The 24,002-nt window shown below is 41.4% G+C and overlaps 2 protein-coding genes and 1 long non-coding RNA gene across 3 annotated transcripts; 1 reads left to right on the top strand and 2 right to left on the bottom strand.

Annotated features, from left to right (window-relative positions):
• Positions 1-666: 666 nt before the first annotated feature.
• LOC114555901 (uncharacterized) lies at positions 667-8,619 on the bottom strand. Its single transcript, XR_003692604.1, has 3 exons — positions 8,137-8,619; positions 5,223-6,110; positions 667-2,614 (listed from the first exon to the last, which is right to left on the bottom strand). It is a non-coding gene; the product is annotated as an uncharacterized LOC114555901 (long non-coding RNA).
• A 2,793-nt stretch (positions 8,620-11,412) lies between these two features.
• zgc:153044 (dual specificity protein phosphatase 18) lies at positions 11,413-13,684 on the top strand. Its single transcript, XM_028578430.1, has one exon. The coding sequence runs from the start codon at positions 11,576-11,578 to the stop codon at positions 12,119-12,121; it is 546 nt and encodes a 181-aa protein (XP_028434231.1). The 5' UTR covers positions 11,413-11,575; the 3' UTR covers positions 12,122-13,684.
• Positions 13,685-14,483: 799 nt separating this feature from the next.
• On the bottom strand, positions 14,484-23,553 carry LOC114555761 (zinc finger protein 239-like). Its single transcript, XM_028578429.1, has 3 exons — positions 23,251-23,553; positions 20,653-20,940; positions 14,484-19,156 (listed from the first exon to the last, which is right to left on the bottom strand). The coding sequence occupies exons 1-3, from the start codon at positions 23,420-23,422 to the stop codon at positions 18,036-18,038; spliced, it is 1,581 nt and encodes a 526-aa protein (XP_028434230.1). The 5' UTR covers positions 23,423-23,553; the 3' UTR covers positions 14,484-18,035.
• Between the last annotated feature and the right edge of the window lie 449 nt (positions 23,554-24,002).

Below are 24,002 nucleotides of genomic sequence, written 5' to 3'. Positions count from 1 at the left end.
TTCCCACTTCAGAGAACTCTTGTCGAATTATTTGATTGGGCCATTGGCCAATCAAGAATTGAGTTGGTGCTTGTGACGTTTTTGATGTTTATAATATTTGTATATATATATATATATATATATATATATATATATATATATATATATATATTCTTACGCTTTTAAAGTGCTCATATTATGCTCATTTTCAGGTTCATGATTGTAATTTGAGATTGTATCAGAATAGGTTTACATGGTCTAATTTTCAAAAAACACCCTACATGGAAGTAGTTCTATACAATTTATTTTGTAGATTAGGGTGAATGTGTGTGTGTTGTAGCAGTATTTTGCCATTGAGAACGAGCTAGCATGCTAGCGCTGAAGGCAGGACACCATAACCATATCTCACTCAAAACAGCATGGATGGTTTTTTTTCCAAGTTTGTATGCGTGTGGAAGCACCAGAGACACAAAATAACACCCCAAATCACAGAAAAAGTGATTATTTTCATAATATGGGCACTTTAATGAATTTGATTATTTCAATGTTTTTGACTCTTTTTTTTTTTTAACTTTGATGTTTTTTATTATGCTTTTTTACAGTGGTCTTTGACACTTCTGATATTTTTTTAAATATTGTTTTTTTAAATAGCTTTTTTTAATTTAAAATAAAAAAATTTAACACCGTTTTGATGTTTTGTTTCAATGTTTTTGGCGGAGGTTTTCTGCAACGTTTTTTTCAAAAACTAGGTGCCAGTAAAAAATGGACTTCTGGCGAGTAGAATTTATTTTCACTTGCCAGACCGGACACATAAAACGTTGAACCCTGTTAATCCATCTGAGTTTGTGATTTCTAGCCGAAGGATTGCAGGATCATGAGAGAGGAGTGTGTGTGTCAGACTGCGGGGGCATCAAATAAAGCAGAATGTTAGTCAGGGGGGGGGGGGGTTAGATAGATAGAAAAAAAGCCAGCCAATGAGCATTCAGAGTACAGGTTAGTAATCATCCCACTGTTAGCAGACATTAGTATTGTTAGATATTAGTCAGATACTGTTAGTAGAATCCAGACCTGGGTAAAAAAAAAAAAAAAAAAAAAAGAAGCTATTTGCACATAATTATTAGCATTTGCTGTAATTTGCTGAAGTATCAGATGATGGGGCTGTTGGCATCGGGGCAGTTTAATTAGCGCCAGCAGGGATCATTTAGAAAGCCACACACCATTCATTTCCAGCGACATTCTTGTGCTCATCTAAATCGCAAGAGCCCCCACCTAACTGGGACTTCAATGAGGTTGTAACAAATGCTAAAAATCTTTTGCTCATTTTTTTTTTTTTTTTTTTTTTTTTTATCCCCGGTACATCCAGTGCACTAAAAGAAAGAGATTCAGGCATTTGAAAAACTGTGCAGCGATGACAAAACCATTGAAAAGCAGCTAGAAGCTTCAGGCCTATTACAAATGTGTTTAATCAGACACACACACACACACACACACACACAGGAACAAACACACACACACACACACAAATAGAGCACATGCACACAAACGTGCACTTACACCGACACACACATACACACGCACACACACACACGCCCACACGCTACAGTAAAAATACATAAGAGTGCGTATTAAAGGTAGTTGGTATCACACACCCAAATGAAGACGTTTTCAAGACCAAGAACATACTATGTGAATCACACATTGTCACCATGTGTAAAAACTACTCGTTCTCACACACGTAAGCAGATCTCACAGGCTTTGAATATCAGAGTGTCCCAGTTCTGGATCTGGGCAAGATGCATGCTAGCTTCAGTGAGACACTAACACACGTTAAAAAACACAACTTTTGAGTGAATTCACATGTCCGATACCAGGGTTTTCCAGACCAGAATAAGGCTTTGACGCAGGAACCGAGCCGTTTTGGGCACCACCTAAGCCGAATGAATGTAAAATCAATGTGAGCACGAACTAAATTACTTTTCTATTTAGCAGGCTTTTTGAGTGTTGTTTTTTTTATTATCTGCTCTAGCTTTTCCAACGTTTTAGACCCAGATATGGTTACAATAATGGTCTTAAATGATGTGAAACTGCATATGGTTTTTGTAACATTTTCTTGAGGGAGGACCCCAAAACCCTCCGCAAAATATGTGCACCCAAGTCCTCTACAAACCCAGGTAAAAGACCGTCTCATACAGGGAGAAGTGGCCAAAGTGTTCGACAGGTCAGCTGAAGAAAACAAGCACGAGGAGGTGTTTGACAGCTGCAGTGTCCGTGTTTCTCATCAGCCAATAGACAAAACGTGAGAGTGGGGGTGGATGCAGCTATATCGGCAGCCTGTTGCTCACAGCCGGCCGGGAAAACACGCGCAGTCGAGAGAAACGGGAAGGAACGCTGCAGCAGATTATTTTGGACTCGAAAAAAAAACACGTGAAATACCTTCCTGCTAAATCGGATCTTGCGGACACTGACTGCAAAGCAGTGGTGGCGTTCTGAACTCTTCTAAGCCATTTTTGCGGACGCACAGCAGCAGCAGAAGTCGTCTCTCGGCGTGGGAAACGCGTTGACGGTGATCGTCTTCCTTCTGAAGGCGCAGGACAGCAGTGATGGCGCCGGGCATCCATCACTGCAGGAGCAATGACTGAGGGAGAAATACAGAAAAGATTTCATGATTAGTATGGTTCCTAGAGACTGACCTCAGCCCCAAAAAACACCCGCATAAGTCGGTTGTTGAAGCAGCAATTGCAACTTACAGTATATTTACGTTCATAGTGGCGGCGCCCTCTAGTGGCCGCACAAATTATGAGGGTAGCAAAGCAGGAAGTAAAGCGATGAAGTATAAGCCCTAAATCCGAAGTGGGTACTTCGCTTCAGAACTCGAACCTCCTATGGCGCCATTTTGATGCTACAAAGCGATCACCTAGCATTCCACTGACTAGCATTCATTTTGATGTCACTTTGACAGCAAATAACTTTACATCTGAAGCATTTAAAGACTCTATTTGTCCATTGTTTAGTTCTAAAGAAACATGAAAATGTATAAAAGGCTCCATTACCTCGTACCTCACGTTATGGCTCCGTAGCAGACGTGTTTATAAAAATAGGCTAACGATTGGGTCATAACCACGAGACTTACTGTCACACAGTAGAGGAATTACCGTATAGTACAGGAGAAGCTCACAGGCAGTTTGGACTTACATGAGCTGTTTAGGTTTAATTACTAATGTTAACTAGCATGTTAGTGATCAATAATTAGCCTGTGTCCATGTTGTCTCCTTACATATATCTACACTCTCCGTCTCTGTAAGATTGGGGATGATTGAGATTTCTCTCGGCACAGCTACCAGAAGACTTCACACTTTCAGACACGTTGCTTACGTCACATTTACGTCGTCTCTCTCAGTTGGAGGCTGCTCAGTAACGCTCAGCCAGCACCGGAAAAGTGCCTTCTGATATCCTTCACTGGTCTCAGACCAGAGACACGGGATCTGGTGGTCCATTATATACTGTCTATGCTAAATCCCAGCGGGCGTGCCTGTGCAGCATAGGGCTGGGGATCGTTCCAAAATGTTCGATACCGCTACCGATACAAATCACGTGACTTTGATACCGTTTACTAAACAATACTTTTTTCAATACCATTTTTATAAAATCCATTTTAACAAAAAGAAATTACATTATGGCCCAAATCTTTTTTTTTATTTTTCAGCTCCTCTTCATGACACCGTCTCTGTGTAACGTAGAGTTTTTCCTGCGTGTCTCTAAGACGTGTAACGTTAGACAGCCAATCAGCAGCATCATTAGATCTTGGTAGAAGCATGCTGCATGCTTATTGGCCCACTGACGCTGATGAGATTTACTCCTTTGGTACTGACACTGGGTATTGAATGATGAGGCATTTTTCGATGTTTTATACTTTAGCAGCAATTCGGTTGGTGCCTAAATAGTATTTCATTCAGTCCCAGCCCTAGCGCTGCCGCCACTCAAGAAATAGACGTACCAGGTCTATTTTCAGGGCATTCAACTGGCCGGGAAGGGAATGGAAGAGCTTGTGCTCAATCGGGCAGGCAAAACGCTCCGCTACTGCAATCTCCCTGCGTGGTACGACGCATGGCGGACAATGGAACAAAACCGGGTTGGAGCGCCAAATTTTCATGTAGTAGGAGGTAGTTTGGGGTGATGGATGGGTCAAACAACCAAGGCACTTTTAGCCAAACCATCTTCACTAAGTCGTTTTGGGGTCTAAACCTAACCAATATGCGATAAACGTTAAAGAGGTGTTAAAAACCATGACTGGTCTCTGGTTTAGAGGGTTCGGGTTAGGTAGGGGCGCTAGTTTATGAAACGCTCCTCTGGGTCGTATTGGAAGGCAGGAACAAAACGGTCGATATCGTCGTATGGTTTTGGAGGACTTGTTGAATTCCAGCACCTTGAACACATTTCCGTTGGCCTCTTTTACAAGACATATTTTTTTTGTCCTGGTCTAACAAGCATTTTCTTTCCAGGATAATCCCGCGTAATATTTCATCAACAATGGTAAATCTAATTTGGTCTTGGGATCCACTTTCAGGTGGGTTTTTTATCTCCCCCTCTCAACCATAATCCCGGAGAGGGATAGCAGCATACGGTGTAAAATATGGCAGCGATTTAACACTCAACTAATCTCCCATGTTCTATCTGCTCCCCGTTTATCTGCACTCTAAGCCAGCACAGAGGCTTAACACACATTCACAGGTGGGGTGGGGGTGGGGGTGGGGGTGGGGAGGGACACATCCTGTGTGTGGGCAACAGGCAAGATAAGAGTCCGTAAAAATTGCCTCTGCAGTTTATATTCATCTAGGCCGATATAACCAGTCACAGGGCAGAGTGTAAAGTGAATATGAGGTAGAGCTGGGCGATTTGTTTCCCTAAAAAAATCTGCGATTTTTTTATAAAAAACTATTTACGATTATTTACGATTTGATTTTCCCCCCCTTCCATTTAAAACAAAATAACTGCGAACTGTAAATATATTTTAAATATATATACTTATTGTATTTAATTAAAGTGCATCAACATAAACAAAATTGCAAAGGCAAACCCTTACTCTAAGTGAAAAGTCACTGTGCAGTGTGCAACAAAGATTGTTAAACATCCAAATTATTTATACTGCATTTGGATTAAAAAGAAATCGTAAAAAAAATTTCCCAGCCCTACTATGAGGGGAGTGAGAAGTCCCAGCGGTGTAAATCTACTGACAGATCCTGTACCAGTGTGTGAGGCGGCACAGCGGGGCGCGATGGAGTCGCGGTGACGCTCCGGAGGTCCAGCCGGCGCGTGCCCTCCCCCCCGTCCCCGTCTGCTTCCTCATCAGTGGAACTGGAGAGGAACACACAACACAAAGCAGCAGGAAAAAAAAGTGGGGATACAACCGAACCGTCCCTCCCAAGCTCCCCCCAGGGATAACTGCTTCTTGGGTTTTATTGTTTCTCCTTAGCGCTGCTTGGCTTGAAGACACATTTCAAAACAATGATATACAGCCACTGCTAACAGATAGAAGTCCCAGTATCAGATATCTAACTCGGTGGTTCCCAAAGTCCTTGAGGGAGGTTCCAGGGGGTGCACAGCTAAAGGGGCATTATTTATTCTAACTGTGAATCCATCCATGAGTAACTCGTACTCGTTAAGTCTATAAAATGTAAGGAAATAGTGGAACTGCCATGTTTGCATGAAAAATGACTTTAACGATTAATCGACTATCTAAATAGTTGGTTGTTTATTTTTCTATTGACCGACTAACCGATTTGTCCACTTATCGTTACAGCTCTTTTCTGTTGGTCATGGGTTTTATACCTTTTCTTTAATAATACATTTAAAAGCACAAATTCTATCAGATGGGGGACGCCGGGGGACGAAATCCTATCAAATGGGGGTCTAGTTGTGTCAGTTTACGTGAACTAACTGACTCAGTAAAGCTATTCAATTCTCCATCTGATATTGTGTGCCGTTAAAAGCTATGCTCCATTATTTGAATAAAGCTAATAAACAGCCTGTACACTTAACCTGTCCTGCTGCTGCTTCCCATCTGGATGCTGGATCCGACCGGCGACATGTCCGCAGCGCTGTAGATGAACCCGGAAACACCGACGCGAGGTTACCTGAAACAATAAAAACATACAGAATAAATGTGTGGAACATTTTACATCAGAGTCACTGTGTTTCTGCATTCATTTTGTTTTGTTGATTTCACTTTGCTTCATATTTCCCTAAAAGCTCAGGCTGTTCTCATGAACCATTCGTACATATAGCTACAAAAAGTAAAGCTCTGTAATAATTGATATGTATTCAACATATTTATTATTGTATGCAGCACATTGACTACTGCTGTATGGGACCACTCAGGTCTGCGTTTTATACAGGGGTTAGCTTCCTGCTACGTCCATCCATGCTCTGCTGTGCCGCGTCACATCCTGTAACAACCTTCAGCGCACTGATATGACATGAACTACTACGACTACCATTTTTTAGTCACTATTCATTATCTTTAAAGTGACTATTATTGCCACTGTTCATCACATCCCCAACCGGCACGGTCAGACACCTCCTACCAAGAGCCTGGGTCTGTCCAAAGTTTCTTCCCAATAGGGAGTTTTTCCTCGCCACTGTCGCACTGCTTGCTCTTGGGGGAATTATTAGAATTGTTGGGGCTTTGTAAATTATAGAGTGTGGTCTAGACCTACTCTATCTGTGAAGTGTCTTGACATAACTCTTGTTATGATTTGATACTATAAATAAAATGTAATTGAATTGAATTAAAGTGGGCTCCAGAAGGTGGGGGAATCTTACTTGTATAGGATATGTGTAGTTGTGCCCTGCTATGTCCTGCTACGCCTGCTACACCCTGTAACACCCGGCAGTGCCCTGCTATATACGCCATGAACTACTACAACTACTATTTCTAGTCATAGTTCCACCCCAACAGGCACTGTTGCCACCAAGAGCCTGGGTCTGTCCCAGGTTTCTCCCTAAAAGGAAGTTTTTCCTCACACTCGAGGTTTCTGCCTAAATTGGAGTTTATCCATTTATAGAAAGGGCTGGCTATCAATCGTACTTCAGGCTGTAGTAGACGGTCGTGCATCTTAAGGCACATTTGCTTCGGCACTCCCGGGTAGTGCGCATTGGGCGTGCGGTCTTTGCCACTTCTGACCTGTACAGGTGCATCTGTTTAACCATAAAATGACCTAAAACGTTATTGCAATTCATTATTTATTCGTCAAATAACGTTCCCGTTAGCGTTTATCGCATAAGCCGTATATAGATCAAGAGAAAATCCGATGAGACCTCACGTATAAACTTTGGGTCGATTATTCATGAAATTCAATCGAATTTTACTGTTTCCATAAGCCATTTTTCATTCATTTAATTTAATTTCCATATGCAAATTTTTCACATCACTTAATTTGCATAAAAACGTGTGGATGGAAACATAGCTAGTGTATACCACACTGTATACTGTAGTAGGGCTTCAACTAACGATTATTTTCATTGTTGATTAATCTGTCGATTATTTTCTCCATAAATTATTTAGTTTTTTGGTCTATAAAATGTCAGACAATGGTGAAAAATGTGGATCAGTTTTTCCCCAAAAAGCCCAAGATAACGTCCTCAAATGTCTTGTTTTCTCCACAAACATATTCAGTTTACTGTCATGACAGTAAACTGAATATCTTTGGAGAGAAGACACTACAACAATATTCACATTCAATGAGCTGGAATCAGAGAATTTTCAGAGAGAAAAAAAACCGATTAATCGATTATTGAACAAGTTGCCGATTCATTTAATAGTTGACAACTAATCAATTAATCTTTGCAGCTCTATACAGTAGCACTGCATGCAGCAACATATTGTCCGTGATTATATAAATCTTCAATCTAATCTGGCATTTGTCTACCACAACCATCTTTTCTATAAATAAGCATATTTTAATATCTATTAACCCTGCAGGGCTGTTAGGTTGATGAAAGACAGACAGACTACAGTAGGCCCTCCTCCGCAGGGCAGTACATGACTCCATGTCTATATAATCTAACAACAGATTAATACGATTTAAATTTGATAAGCCAAATAAAAGAGTTGGTTGTAAAAACGGAACAAAAAATAAACCAGAATATTTTTGTTCCTACCAGATTTCCAGGTTCCACATATGCGCCATGCTGAGCATCCAACGGCGCAAAAAGATCACTTCTCCTTCCTCTTTTTCCTCCTTTTACCTTCTTCCATTCTCGGGACAAGCTGCCGACGCTGTAAACCGGTTCCACGCCGTGTGTGAGCAGTGATTAGCCCGCAGTAAAAGTGCTGGCCGTCGCCCCCTTGGACGTGCACGTCTACATGGCTGCCGAGACCGAGACAAGCAGATGTGGGAGTGCCGACAACAGCTGCGCACTGACGGGAGACCGGTGCACGGAAAACAGGCTCAAGTGGAGCCGAAAGCTGCGCAGTGCAAAGAGAAAATGAAGTAGGTATTGAAAGAGAACAGAGACGCCTTTGACTAAGCTGGAGCAGCACACAGCTGAATTAATCGGTGGGCTCGGTCTCCAGCTGCCGCTACAGGTTTACGGTCCTTTGTATGCGCGCCCTTCATCCACCATCTGTGTTTCCCGGGCAACCGAGGACTGCCTGCAGGCACGAGCAGAAACACAGCAACCACCTCAGAGCAAAAGTAGGCTAGTAGGCTATTCTGCTTTCAGTTGACTTAAAGCTTAAAGGGACATGGAAGAATATCAGGGTAACACTTTACAATAAGATACATAAAAAATAGGTAGTTAATGATTATTTACTGTTTTTTGAAAGAGTAATGAATGACTAGTTACTGTTTTTTGAAAGAGTAATGAATGATTAGTTACCGTTTTTCAGAAGGGTAGTTAGGCTACTGTTTTTTGAAAGGGTAACGAATGATTAGCCTAGTTAGCCTACTCTTTCAAAAAGCAGTAGGCCTAGGCTAACTACCCTTCTGAAAAACAGTAGGCCTAACTAATCATTCGTTACCCTTTCAAAAAACAGTAACTAGCCTACCATTTGTTACCCTTCTGAAAAACAGTAACTACCCTTCTTAAAATTAGTAACTAATGAATCATTAGGATACCCTTTCAAAAAAACGTAAATAGGCCTAGGCTACTGTGAAAGGGTAACAAATGGTAGGCCTAACTACCCTTCAGAAATACAATAACTAGTCATTCGTTACCCTTTCAAAAAACAGTAACTAATCATTAACTACCTATTTTTTGTGTACCTTATTGTAAAGTGTTACCAACATCAGTAGACTTAGGCTATCACGTTATTACGTGAACAGTTTTAGACATTTTATACGTTCTAACAAGTTATTTTTTAACGTAATCACAACACACAAACTTAACAAGTTATAGAAAATGGTCTCCTTATTAGGCTACAATGTAGTCTACTATTTATAAGTATCACCATGTAAGGTGTGATTCACGTTATAACAATACATTTTGACATTATTGCGTGGAACTTTACGTCTTAAAAGGTGCAATATCTAATATTGTATGTAATACTGGCAGCTAGGGGTTACAATAGTTACTGCACTACCAATTCAAAATACTGGAGAGTCGTCTCCCCCGCCCGCCCCTGCCCAGACTCGAAGTTCACGGGGGTTGCCAGGCTGAGAACGCAGCATTCACAACAATGTTGCTAGACGCTTTTCTCACATAGCCAGACATTACTCCACAGCACAGCGGAGTAGCTAATGGTAGATGCTGGCTATATTGACAGTCATAAAAGCCCATGCTCACGCGGAGCTCTGTAACCAACTGACAGACACACTTTTTCGGCTTAAAATTATTATCACTTTACTGGCTGTGTCTCAATTGTTTTCAACTCGGGTACTCTAGCTATATAATTCAATGTGAGTACACAAATGTTGAAATGACAAAAAATGCCCGTCCCTAGTAGCTGTGATAAATTAGCCTGAAGCTAATGCTTACCTGTTCAGGAGGAAATAAGCCAACTCTGCGTCCTTTTGGGATCTAAGCTGTCTCCATCTTTCAAATACATCTCCAATATTTACCAGGGGGTTGTTACGTCTCTGGTCACGCAACTTTTAGAAACATGCTGTTTTCTTTTTTTATGTCATGTAGAATCTATCTCCGTTGATCCTGTTTGTTTGTTTGCTGCTTTCATGGCTGTACTACCGTTACAGCTGTAGCGCGCTGGGTTTACGTTTTTACAGGTATATCTGGCAACCCGGCCTGGCTGTCAAACTGGGCCGTTGATAACAACCATTGACATATATATAATGGACCAATAGACCCCGTTGCTCTGGACGGAGACCAGTGAAGGATATTAGAAGCACTTTTCCAGTGATCTCTTGCTTTACTGCGCAGCCTCCAACTGACAGAGACAACGTATATGTGACGTGAGCCACGTGTCTGAAAGTGTGAAGTCTTCTGGTAGCTGTGCCAAGAGAAATCTCAATCATTCCCAGTCTTACAGAGACCGAGAGTGTAGGTATATGTAAGGAGATAACATAAGCACAAGCTAATTATTACTAACTAACATGCTAGTTAACATTAGTAATTAAAACTAAACAGCTAATGTAAGTCGAAACTGCCTGTGAGCTTCTCCTGTACTATACGGTAATTCCTCTACTGTGCGACAGTAAGTCACTTGGTTATGACACAATCGTTAGCCTATTTTTACAAAAACGTCTGCTACGGAGCCATAACGTGAGGTACAAGGTAATGGAGCCTTTTATACATTGTTGTGTTTCTTTAGAAATAAACAACGGACAAATATAGTCTTTAAACGCTTCAGATGTAAAGTTATTCGCTGTCAAGTGACGTAATAAAAAAATGGCGGTCAGTGGAATGCTAACAGGAGGTGATCGCTTTGTAGCAACAAAATGGCGCCATCGGAGGTTCGAGTTCTGAAGCGAAGCTTACCCCCTTGATAACAACACACAGATCAAAACATAAACATAAATTCCGTCACAGAATGTAAATTTCAAAAAGAAAAAATACTGACATTAGCATTGTTGTCAGAAAAGATAGTATTTCAGTTTAACATGTTTCCTTAATATATGATGAGGCATTGGTGTCATTTTTGGATTTATTACAGTACAAATATTACATATTGGACCTTTAAAATTGTAAAGTAGGCTGATATATAATACGAAGATCTTTTTGGTTTTAGTTTTTCATTATAATAAGTAAAAAAAAACTAAAATAAACTGTCTGGCATGTCTACATTTGAAACCTCCATCCAGAAGGAGGCGACAGCAACAGCGTGTGCGTGTGGGTTCACACCACACCAGGGTGGCGAAGGAATGTCCCGCCCCACTCTGCCTCTGATTGGTTTACACCGGTATTTACACTAACCCTAACCAATCACACTCCTCATGCCTAAACCTAACCAATCCAACCAACGAAGGTAACGAGAATTAGCCAATCAGAGGCGGAGAAGGGCGGGACATTCTTTCCCCATCCAAGGAAAGGAAAATTGGCTTCCTGCGTTGTCTTCATTAGCTTGTCCCGCGGAGGTTTAACTGTGGTACTCACAAGATTTCGGTAAGACGTCTCTGTTGCAGTGGTACATTTCTCGTCGTGTATGCATCAGTCGGGTCTCGCAGGTCTGTCAGGCCTGTGCCGAGTCACCGACCATCTTTATCTCAGTAATGGCAGAGCGGCTAATGATGCCTCCCAGGTGGCTCGGTGCAAGATAGCGTGCATCGTAAACGTGACCGAGACCAAGAGCCGCCGCCCTCTTCATCCCGGGGTAGAGTACATCCACATCCCGCTCGCCGACTCCCCGGTGTCTCCTCTCAGCGAGCACTTCGACGAAGTCGCGGATAAAATCCAGCAGACTGCGGACCGCGGTGGCCGCACTTTGGTGCACTGCAACGCGGGAGTGAGCCGCTCCGCCTCGCTGTGCATGGCCTACCTGATGAAGCACCGCGGCGTGTCTCTCCTGGAAGCCCACCGGTGGGTGAGGACTTCTCGGCCCGTGGTGAGGCCGAACAACGGCTTCTGGAAACAGCTCATCCGGTACGAGATGGAGCTCCGTGGGTGCACCTCTGTCCGAATGGTGTCCTCCTCCATGGGAGAGCTGCCAGACATTTATGAACACGAAACCAGGAATATGATGCCACTGTGAAGAAGCCACTACATTGCTGTGTGAAGCTATTTATGGGCATTAATATGCTGTTTTGTGTGTTGCATGTACAGGGATAGTGCTGTCAGGGGTCAACGTTACGTTTTTTATTTTTAATTTTTTTAAACTTGTCCGGTCGGGCAAGTGAAAAAACTTGCACAAAGATAACTTTTACCAGCCCCTATACAAATGGTCTTTTTCGAAGAAGGAAAAAAAATAATAATTGAAAAGAACGTTTAAAAATTGTCAAAAGGGCCAAAAACGTCAATATAGTAAACAAAAACAAACCTGAAAAAAAGGCATATTAAAAGTCAAAAACGTTAAAGCGTTTTATGCATCAAAGTTATACAAAACAAGTTTAACAAAACGTCAAAAGTGTCAAGCACCAACTCCAATTTTTGATGGCACATTGAAATCATTCAACAAGCATTCTCAGATGGGACAAGAGAATGAGAACTTCATTTATCATACGATGATGTGATATGATAATATGATGTTATATTTACTTGCCTCGGGCCATCGGGAAACCCTACTACTGTATAGTCCCTGTGTATAGTCATGTAGAGAAATATAAAGGCGTAAATAATTTTATATTTTACGCCGTGTAATGTGCTTACTAAAAAGTTACATGAAGAAATAATATACTCTGTACTCCGCTACATTTATCTGACAGCTACTAGTTTAAGATAGTTTAGCCTACATTAAAAACACAATACAAAATATATACGCTTTATGAAATACAATGCCGATTAGTCAACTAATCTGTCGTTTGGGTCTTATTTGATTTTTTTTATTTTATTTATTTATTTTTATCTTTTTGGTTCATACTGAATTACTTATTTCCAAGTGACCTAAAAGCACATCTCTGGTAAAACACAAGACTGACAGAAGTGGAGCTTTTGCATAATTCTTCATTGATCTCTCGATTGAATTAGCTAATTGATTAGTCAACAAAAAAAAGAGCGTTACCCCTATTTTCTGCGCTACGTTCCACGAGCATTCAAGTCAACACTTGATATTCCACACAGTGTGTGAAGCGGCTCTCCACGCCGCTAAAGAGATGCGCCAGGTAGGGCTGGGGGATACGGAGAAAATCAAATGCCACAATATTTTCGACCCAATGCCTCGATATCGATCGATGGCGGAGGACGGAAAAAAACCGGAACGCAGCACAGACGCGTACCCAGTGGAAAATCCGGGGGTTAATCGAGTAAGAATTTCTTAAGTCGAGGACAGCACCAAAACTTGTGGCCCGTTACAAGTTACTAGTTGCGGCCCCTTGTCACATTTCTATAAGTTGTTAGCCAAAAGAGTGATATCCACTAGACTTCTTAAGATAGTTTCAAAAAGGTAAAGCTATCCAATACTTTACAAAAAGCACAGAGTAGAAAAAAACAAAGGCCCTCAAAACCTACCTCTCGCAAAACCTACATCTCGCAATTTTACTCTTGTCTTTATACAAATGTTTACTGCTTGTTTTTATTTGTATACTATGTAGTGTCTTTGACAAGCGCTGTATAAATCTGTTTTTTATTATAATTATTATTATTAAAAACAAATTTGAGTTTATTCTTCTTTCCTGCATTAATCATCTCACAACCTGTTAGATTTATCTTGTGACCCTTTGGAGGGGCCTGAGCCCCAGGTTGGGAACCACTGGAATATATTCACTAAAGTAGATGAACTAGCTCCACCTCGGCCAGTTACAACAGTAAATGCTATTTTCTAAGAGTTGTTGCGTCAGTATTAACTATAGTGTTAACCAGGGCATTTGGTGGGTAACCAGTGGTGTAGTCTAATGTATTGTATTGTAATTTAAGTGGGTATGTGGAAATCCTGGAACTTTCTTAGTGGGTATACCTGCGTATCACGTAGACTACACCACTGCGGGTAACATTTTAAATGTGGTGATGAACAAAGCAAAGTGTCTGAATCGGCAGGCTGCAGGAACGATGCAACAAGTCAGTGTTTCCAGATTGGTCAGTTTTCTGCCAAGAAATTTGAGCGGTTTTCTGTGTCTTTGCCTTGGAAACGTAATCTTTATCTGACAACACTGCTTGTCGTACTAATCCTTTATTTCCCGTTAACAGTAAAGTGTGATTTATGGTTGGTCGGAGGCTCCACGCAGAGCTTTCGCCATGGCCTACGTGAGTGGCCTGAAGTTTATACTTGTGCGTTGGTGTGTGCTTCGAGCCGGTGTGTGTGTGCTTGTATTAGCTCTACTCAAATGCAGGTATACAGTATTTAGACCATTTCTCAGTGTACTGTATATCAAGCTAACTTTTCCCATTTTGTCACAATGCGTTTAGTTCAGCTGGATGTTGTTCTGCTGAGTTCTCAAAGTGTAAATGAGGTAGCGTTTGAACACTTAGAACTGTTGTCATTTTATTCTTTACAATAAATTGGAATTAACTGGAAACTTTATTGAATTTGACTTAAACCATCATCACACATGGGCACACAACAGCAGCAAAATATACAAATACAAAAATACACATGCATTAATCAGTTTGTGGTTTTGTACTGCAGTACAGCCTCTAACCTCTGCTTATGTCAGGCTCCTGTTTAAAATTCCGACCGATACAGAAACAAAGGAGTTCTTAAACCGATTCAATTTGAACCGCTGAGCGGTGTATCGTCTGCCTGATGGTAACAGTCAGAACGTGGGATGGATCACAGAGGATTAGCTTTACATGTTTTAAATACGCACTGGTCAATGAGACACTCAAGAATATGATCTTTCTTTAACAAATAACCTATAACTTTCATTTTGATGATACAACTGAATCAATCATTTATCAAACAAAAATGCACGTTTGGCCAGAATCTCGTCAGAAAAAAAGGTAGTGTACAAAAAGGGCCAAAAGCAGTTTTACCTTTTCAATAGGACTTCTTATACTGTAAAAAGCCAACACAAAGAAAGAAGAAGGTAACAAACACCCGGCATAAAAAAAGCGACATCCGGCGGCACCGGAGCAGTCCCAGAAGTGGAGCGTCATTGATATAGAGTAGTGGTGGGCGGATCGATCCAAATATTGTTAATATCGATACCAACGTTGGTATTGATATTGATCAGTACCAGGGTAATAAGATTGATACTTTAGTTTCAGTTTCTCCCCAGTATGCACCGCTGTAGTTTCATCAAAGAGGCGAGCTGGCTGTCTGAGTCGCTGCTTTAAAGCATAGACAGTATATAAAGTGGACCAACAGATCCCGTGTCTCTGGACGGAGACCAGTGAAGGATATTATGATATGATAGGATATTATATATGATATGATAGGATATTATATATGCTTCTTCTGCCTGATGGCAGAAGTTCATATTCAGGGAAGAGAGAATGTAGTGAGTCTGCGGTGATTCTTTCAGCTTGTTTTCTGACAGCTTGCTCATACAGGCTCTGTATGGGCTTGTTCTCTTTCCTCCCTATTATCCTCATAGCTGCCTTGTGGGTACTGACCATCCTGCTTTTTAGCTGCACTGTTAAGTTGCCAAACCATGCTGTAATTCCAGATCTAATAATGCTCTCCAGAATTGCCCTGTAGAACATGAGCATGATCTGGCTGCTTACTCCATACAGTCTCAGTCGCCTTAAAAAGTATAATCTCTGCTGCAATTTATTACACAGATGGTCAGTGTGTGTTTTCCAGCAGAGAAGATTGTCTATGTGGACACCTAAGTATTTGTAAGACACAACCTGGATCATTTTCTGATTTCTTATGACAACCGGCTCATGGTCCACTTGACTTGGGTCAAGGATCATCTCCTGTGTTTTTGTGACATTTAAGATAAGATGATTGGTGTCACACCACTTAATAAATGTGTCTATCTCATCATGGTACACAGACGGATTTATGTCCTTCTGAAGAAGGCTCAAAATTGCAGTATCATCTGCAAATTTTATAATATTGTTATTTGGGTGTACTGTCCTACAGTCATTGGTATACAATGTAAAAAGTATGTGATACCACAGAACCTTGTGGTACCCCCATATTGCTATGTTTAACCTCTGACAGCGTGCAGCTAACTTTCACCTGTTGTGTCCTATTAGTCAAAAAAGAATAAAACCATTTAATCAGGGCAGGGTTAATATTATTCAATTTCTTTAAAAGCAGATAGGGTTGCACAGTATTAAATGCTGAACTAAAATCAACAAATAATATTCTAGAATAGGCTTTAGCAAATAGCCACGTGTCCAACACCGGCTCAACCTCTGCCTTAAGCTGGGACACTACAATTTTCTCAAGGCATTTCATTACAATAGGGGTCAAAGCTATGGGACGAAAGTCAGTACTCACTGAGGCGGAGGGCTTTTTAGGGACTGGTGTTACAATGGATTTCTTCCATAAAGCTGGGACAGTGTGCGTGTCGTTTTGTTTGTTTTGGAGGGTTCATGTTAGTGACTGATTTCATAGTAGCCCACAGTTTTTTAGTATTGGATGTTTGTACAGTTTTCCATGGTTTGCCTATGTTGTTCTCTTGTATTTCTGAGAAGCTGTTTGAGCTTTTCTGAACAACTAACAATGCTGTCTTATCTTTGTTTCTAAAGGCTTGCTTTTTCCGATTTATGCAGTTTTTAATCTATTTTGTAATGTAAGTTTTATTGTTGGGGTAAACAATAACATTTTTCTTATCTACCACATTGTCAGAGCAAAATTTTATATAATCAGTTATTGTTTCAGTAATAAGGAGTGGGGGGGGGACGACATAAACAGCAACTATAATAACACTGCCAAACTCCCTTGGGAGGTAGTGTGGTCTCAAGGATAGACAGAGCAGTTCTATATCCGGACTGCATGTGCTGTCTCTTACTGTATACTGTCTGCACCATTTGTCTCTTACATAGATGCACGAGCCTCCTCCGCTCCTCTTGCCGGACGTTTTCCTCGCTTTCGCCGCGGCTGTGTGGATCGGATGACAGACGGCAGATGATCCTGGGGTGTAGATTGGAATGACCGGAGAGACAACAGTGTATATCGTAGTCCATATTCCCACTGTGTTGCGGGGCATGGAACTAAAAAGATCACTAATGATCATCAGAGCCAGCAGCAGACCAGCCAAGTGTATGCTTGATGCCATTGGTGGTTGGTTCTGACTTATAAAGCTTTGCACGGTCAGGCTCCAGCGTATATCTCGGACCTGCTCCATTCATACACTACAAATTGGCCCCTCTGGTCTTCTAACCAGGGATTACTGGTTGTCCCACGCACCCGTTTAAAGACTAGAGGTGACCGTTCCTTTGAAGCGGTGGCTCCAAACCTGTGGAATGCGCTTCCTATCGCCTTACGTTCTGCAGTCTCTGTTGAAGCTTTTAAAAAGCAGCTGAAGACGCACTTGTTTAAATTTGCTTTTGATTCATTTATGTAAAATGTTGTCTTTTAATGACTGTTTTTTAGTCTTTTATCTTTATTGTTGTATAATTTACTATGTTTTGTACACATTTTTATCATGTGAAGCACTTTGTGATTCTGTCTGTGAAAGGTGCTATATATCAAATAAACTTATTATTATTGTTCGAGGCTATTGTTTGCCCGCAATAGCTGGCAGATGAGTTGTCTCAGTTTGCAATGCCGTCACAAGCACACGTTTGTATTGCTAACAAACAAAACAAAGCGCATTTGTGAGAGAAAAGGAAACACTTAGAACGAAAACACTTAACAAAAGCAATAGTAGCACGAGCCCAGGTGGCTGCAGCGCCGCGCCCCCGCGTCACTACTGCAAAAGTATTTCATTCAGTTAAACACGTCTCTGCCACAGTTTCAGCTCCATGGTTTCTCCTGTCTATGTTGAGCTTCAGGTAACTTTTCCCACAACTGCTGCAAAAATGTTGCTCCTCACGTCTGAGGGTTCTGGTCAGTTTTGACAATGAACCACTAGAACTTTATTGTCAAAAACAGTGATCGATTTTAGATTTAGATTCTATCCTCTGTGGGTTCTCATATGCCTTAATAAGTCTGAACCGTCACAGAATCTTTTCCTGCAGGTCTTGCAAACGTACGGCTTCTCACCTGTGTGGGCTCTTCTTATGTGGACCGACAAGTTACTATTTTGCCCAAACTCTTTTCCACATGTTTTGCAAACATACGGCTTCTCACCTGTGTGGGTTCTCATATGCTTTAATAAGTCCGAAGCGACGCAGAATCTTTTCCTGCAGGTCTTGCAAACGTACGGCTTCTCACCTGTGTGGGCTCTTCTCGTGTGAGCCAACAAGTTACTATTATATCCAAACTCTTTTCCGCAGGTTTTGCAAGAATATAGCTTCTCACCTGTGTGAGTTCTCGTATGCTTTAATAAGTCCGAAGCGTCACAGAATCTTTTCCCGCAGGTCTTGCAAACGTACGGCTTCTCACCTGTGTGGGCTCTTCTCACGTGGACCAACAACTCGCTATTTTTTCCGAAATCTTTCCCACACGTTTTACAAGAATAAGGCTTCTCACCGGTGTGGACTCTCCGGTGTCTCTGCAATGCGGATTTAAACTTTAAGTCTTTCCCACATGGGTCACATATGGACGACTTTTTACCTGTTTGAGTATTAGGGTGAATCTCTGACACGTTACCGTTGTCTACGTTGTTGCTGTGACTTCTGCTCTTGCGTCGTCTCTTCTTTGGTTCTGGCTCTGCATTTCTAGTTGATCCTGAGTCTCCACGCTTGTCTCCTTTCTGATCTCGGCTCTCTGCTTCATGAGAGAGGAGCTGGTGGTCACCGTTTACTTCAGATTCCACAGAGGTTATAACTGGCATGTTGGCTACAGACTCTTTCTCCGCTGTACTTAGAGTGCCATCATCAGGATTGAAGTTCAGAGTCTGACCTTCACTGTGGTTCCTTTCTTCATGAGTAGGAGTCAACATAAAGGTATCCGTCTCCTGCTTCAGTACAAGCTGCTCTCCCTCCTGACTGGTGCACAGTTCCTCCTGTTCCTCTTTAATCTGTGGGGGCTCTGGGTCCTCTTGGTCCAGACGGGAGTTCCTCTCCTGAATACAGAGCTGCTGGTCAGAGAGAACCTCCTCCTCCTCCTTACAGACAGGTTGCTGTGGGAGCTCTGGAGGGACAGACAACAAAAAGAAATAGGATACTACGGTTATTGGAGAAAAGAACAGAACATAGCCTATGAGACCATAGACTGTAGAAATGATGAACGGAATTTCGGGCGGCTAAAAAGTGAAGCCAATGCTGAAGCTCATTAAAGCTGCATTCTATCCTACTTCCAGCAGGGGGCGACTCCACTGGCTCCAAAAAGAAGTCTGATCTAGAAGAGCATAAGAGAAAATGACCCTACCTCACACTTAATTTACAACCTTTTCATAATGAGTTTATGGTGTTAATCGCTAGTTTCAAGTATTCGTCAATACAGCAGCATGAGGTTCATTTAGTAAATTAGGGGTCCTATTTATTTAGAAATAGACAATAAAGCAGGGGATGATTTGGGGCCTGGCTACGCAGCCACCTGTTTAGACTAGACCGCACAATGCAGCTTCATTTCACAGAGAAAGAAAGAGAAGGACGGGCTGTGCTTCGTTGTATGGCAAACAGTCAGCTGCCGCACAAACTCCTCGGCAGTTCAGTGCTTGGATTTGGGTTTTTTGACCCTCATAGTGTTTCAAAACTTTCTTGTGGCAGCGATAGAGGCAGTGTTGTTTCCTGTTCTCACACTGCCTCAAAAACGGACTGACAAGTCTGATCTCCGCTTACATGATATGCCACCGCGGCGTGACGCGGGGGTCGCATTTCTCTAAAAGTTGAGTTGGTCTCAACTTTCCACCAAACCCCGCCGCGTTTTTTCCCCCGTCTTCCCCACTGCGGCCCCCACCGCATCATCATTAAAAGTTATTGGAAAGACCCGTGTTTTGGCTGCACCGTATGACGGCGGGCACAGGTAATCTGAATGCACGCTTAGCGATGCTAACCATGGCACTGTGTACATTAAAATAGACCGGACCTTGTTTTTGGGTGCTGTCCGTGTTTTCAACTTAAACTTTGACCCTCTCACTGGGTTTTCACTTCATCAAAAGTTAATTGGAAACATTTTTGTCTCCGAAAAAGTATGTCTTGTTCAGAAATCGGTAGCACCGTGCCAACCAAACTAGCCAGTGCTAGCATTAGCTGGTAATGTTAATTTAAGGAGAAGTTTGCAGATTTTCTATCTATGTACTTTCGTACATGCTGATGAACAGCAGTTCCCCGGAGGTCCGCATTTACCCACAGGTAAAACAAACCAGAGACCTGGGGCATTCAGAAGATTTAGAAGGCTTTCCTTGATATATTTACAATATACAGGGGGTTTCTGAGCAATTACCAGAACAGTGTAGAGAAGTGTATAGCACAGAATATCAAAGTATAAAAGTTCTTGTAAATGTACAGCTTCTCACCTGTGTGGGTTCTCAATTGGACCAACAAGCCACTATTTTGGCTGAAATCTTTTACACATATTTTGCAAGAATATGACTTCTCACCGGTGTGGATTCTCAGGTGTTTCTTCAAACCTGAATTATACTTGTAAGTCTTTCCCACATGTGTTACATATGGACGACTTTTTACCTGTTTGAGTATTAGGGTGAATCTCTGACACGTTACTGTTGTCCACGTTGTTGCTGTGACTTCTGCTCTTGCGTCGTCTCTTCTTTGGTTCTGGCTCTGCATTTCTGGTTGATCCTGAGTCTCCATGCTCGCCTCCTTTCTGATCTCGGCTCTCCGCTTCATGAGAGTTGCGAGAGAGGAACTGGTGGTCACCGTTTGCTTCTGATACCACAGAGGTTATAACTGGCATGTTGAGCTGCTGGTCAGAAAGAACCTCCTCCTCCTTACAGACCTGTTGCTGTGGGAGCTCTGCAGGGACAGACAACAAAAGAAATAGGATACTACGGTTATTGTAGAAAAGACCACAAGACTTGTTCCTAAGACCATAGACTGTAAAAAATAATGGACAGAGCTTCCAGGTCAGAAAAATGAAGCCAATGCTGAAGCTCCTTAAAGCTGCATTCTCTCCAACTTCCAGCAGGCTCCAAAAACAAGTCTGTTTTATAGAAGTCTATGAGAAAATGACCCTACTTCTCACTTAATGTATTACTCAGTAAACATTATCATAATTACTTTATGGTCTTAATCGCTAGTTTGGTCCCATTTATTTTATGTAAAATAAAAGATTAAGCAGGGGATGTTTCAGGACCTGTCAAACAGGACAGAGGCTTTAATTATTGTAAAATTATAAATATTATAAAATCAAAAATTTTAATCTGATATGTTAAACAGCTTTGTCCCACACAGTACAGGGATAAAGTGAATAGTCCAGGTGATATGTTCACTTTTTCATAAAAGTATTGATATGGTACACTTGTACAGTTTGGGGCCCTGAACATTTTCAGAAATGGCGCCATCGCTAAAATGCTTTGTGGCGGCCATTTATCTTTTTCGCTGTGACCAAATGATGTATTTTGCATCACATCTCCTGAACCAATCATGAAAACGCACAACAGGTTCTGTCTACCCCGATGTTTTTACGGTCAACGATTAGTTGGACCTAAGACCTATAACTGAATGGATATGTATTTATTAAACATAAGGACCAGTTGTTGATGGGTTATAACTTGGGGCCCTCCAGTTTGGGAACCACTGTCGTCAGGGTTAATGAACAAAAGGATTACGTGTTTAAAACTCTTCACCACCGTTTCCCAACCTTTTAGGTCTGAGGTCCCCCCCCACAGTCCTGTCAGATGAGCTCACGTACCCCTTCATCAATTCCCAAAGTATACACTGAGGATGCTGTTGACAATAAAAGGGCTATCTATCTATCTATCTATCTATCTATCTATCTATCCATCCCAATGTGTAATTATTCATTATATAAAAGTGGATATTGCTATTTTGTCAAACTTTGTCCTACTACTATATCTACCTAAAGTGAGGCTGAATGTTTTAGCCATTAATCCATTCTTTCAGCTAAACATTTAAGATGCTTATGCAGTACTTTCAGGTCAAAGTAACTGTATTGTCCCCGAGGGGGCAATTGTTTGTATAGCCAGCAGACAGGCATAAAGACAAGACACACAACAATACAGCAAAACATGAAATACTCACAGTATCTAAACCACAATAGCAAATAAAACCCATACATTTAAAACAGTTCTGGCAAATTGTGTAAAATGGAGGATCAAAGAGTTTCTGAGTCTATTGGACCTGCATCTGGGCATGGAGTACCTACAGCCTGAGGGGAGTAACAAACTGGCAGGACAAGGGGGGGGGGCGCGCCTAGGGTCAGCTGCAATGGATCGGGCCTCTTTGCCACTCTGTTGGAGTAGATGTGGGAGAGAGTCGATTTTCAGGTTACTATTATAACCCTTTCTCCATTTCTTTTAGCTACTCATTAGAACTATTTGGTACTACTTATCACCAGCTATTTATTTCCACCATTTATTCATTATTTTTAGCTAAACTTCTGTGCTCGCTTGCTTACTAGTCTTCATTCACTCCTACATAACTGCAACCTCTATTATTTACATGTTACAGCTGGAATCTTCAATCAAAATCATAACTAATTTTGTATTTATTTTTTTTAAATCAAATGAGTTAACCTGCTCTATGATCTTTCCACAAACCCCCTGGTAACAGCGTAACTAACCCTTGGTTGGGATTCAGTGTTCTACACAACAAAGGCTTGTAGCCAGGAGGGTAATATAATATAATATAATATATATATATATATATATATATTCATAAATCAGCTCATTGTGAGACAGAACAACCTTTCAAACACAAGGTAGGAGCTGCAATCACCTTTTGACAAGTGGAAAAGTGCATTTTATGGGTTGTATTGCTCGTTTAAAAAGGTATATTATCAACAGTTAAAAGGTTCTGGGTGGGATATCACTTCACTTATCTATTTTTCGACGCCTTTTTTAAATTGTTAAATTTTTCTTCTACACATTTTCAGCACTTATTTCTACGTCCCATATTTTCTGATATAAGACAGAATTTGAAAACGGGTCAATTTGACCCTAAGTCAACAAGTAATTTCCAATGTAGGAGGATGGTTACAATCAGGGCGCTCCTGCAGACACTAATCACCTGTTGGCACAACAGGGACTCCGTACACACCTGTGGTTAATAACCGTCATTAAAATAATTAGCGTGTAAACTCACCTATCCTGTGTAACTTGATTTCTGGTTTCCAAACGACATCCAACAGTCTGCGCTGCCGAGCGAGCTCTTCCTCGTACTCGACGATAGTTTTTCCAACAGCTGTGAATATTTCTTTAGCAGCAGCAGTCAGTCTCTCGGTGACAAACTCTCTCAAACTCTCAACCGAAGACATCGTTGCTTAGTTCCAGCTGAAAGACCCCAGCTTAATCAACAGCAACATGCAGCTAACGCTACGGTACGGTACGGCATGACGGTACGGGCGCTGCTGTTGTTTACTTCCGCTGGGTGTCACACTGACTAAACTCCGACGGTGGAAGTAAGAACTCTTCCGCTTTCAACTGATGGTTTTTTATTCAATCGGGTGTGTTTAACATCAGCAGTAAGGATGTGCTTGGCGGTGAACTAAACTGGGTTTTCTCTGAAGTTTTTGCTCCTTTTTATGTTTTTTTCGCGTTTTAAATTTTTGGTTGCTTTTTCTGACATTTTGTTGCTTTTTTGAAATTTTTTAGGGACAATTTTTCAACGTTTTTTTCCCTCCAAAGTTGTTGCCCCTTATTTTCTTTTTTTTTTTTTTTTTTTTTTTTTCTTTCCTAATTTTTTCGATATTTTTGTCACTTTTGTTTCAATACATGCATACATGTCCCGGGACCTCCCTAGTTGGAGATCTCAACCCCCCGCCCCCAATGTTGAACTCAAAGTTACGCCCTTGACTGGATCATAGATGTTTTTTGACTGTAAAGACTTTGAACTAA

The sequence above is a fragment of the Perca flavescens genome, chromosome 5, assembly GCF_004354835.1.
Source record: "Perca flavescens isolate YP-PL-M2 chromosome 5, PFLA_1.0, whole genome shotgun sequence".
In the NCBI taxonomy this organism is placed as follows: Eukaryota; Metazoa; Chordata; class Actinopteri; order Perciformes; family Percidae; genus Perca; species Perca flavescens.
This window is presented reverse-complemented; position numbering and strand designations above follow the sequence as displayed.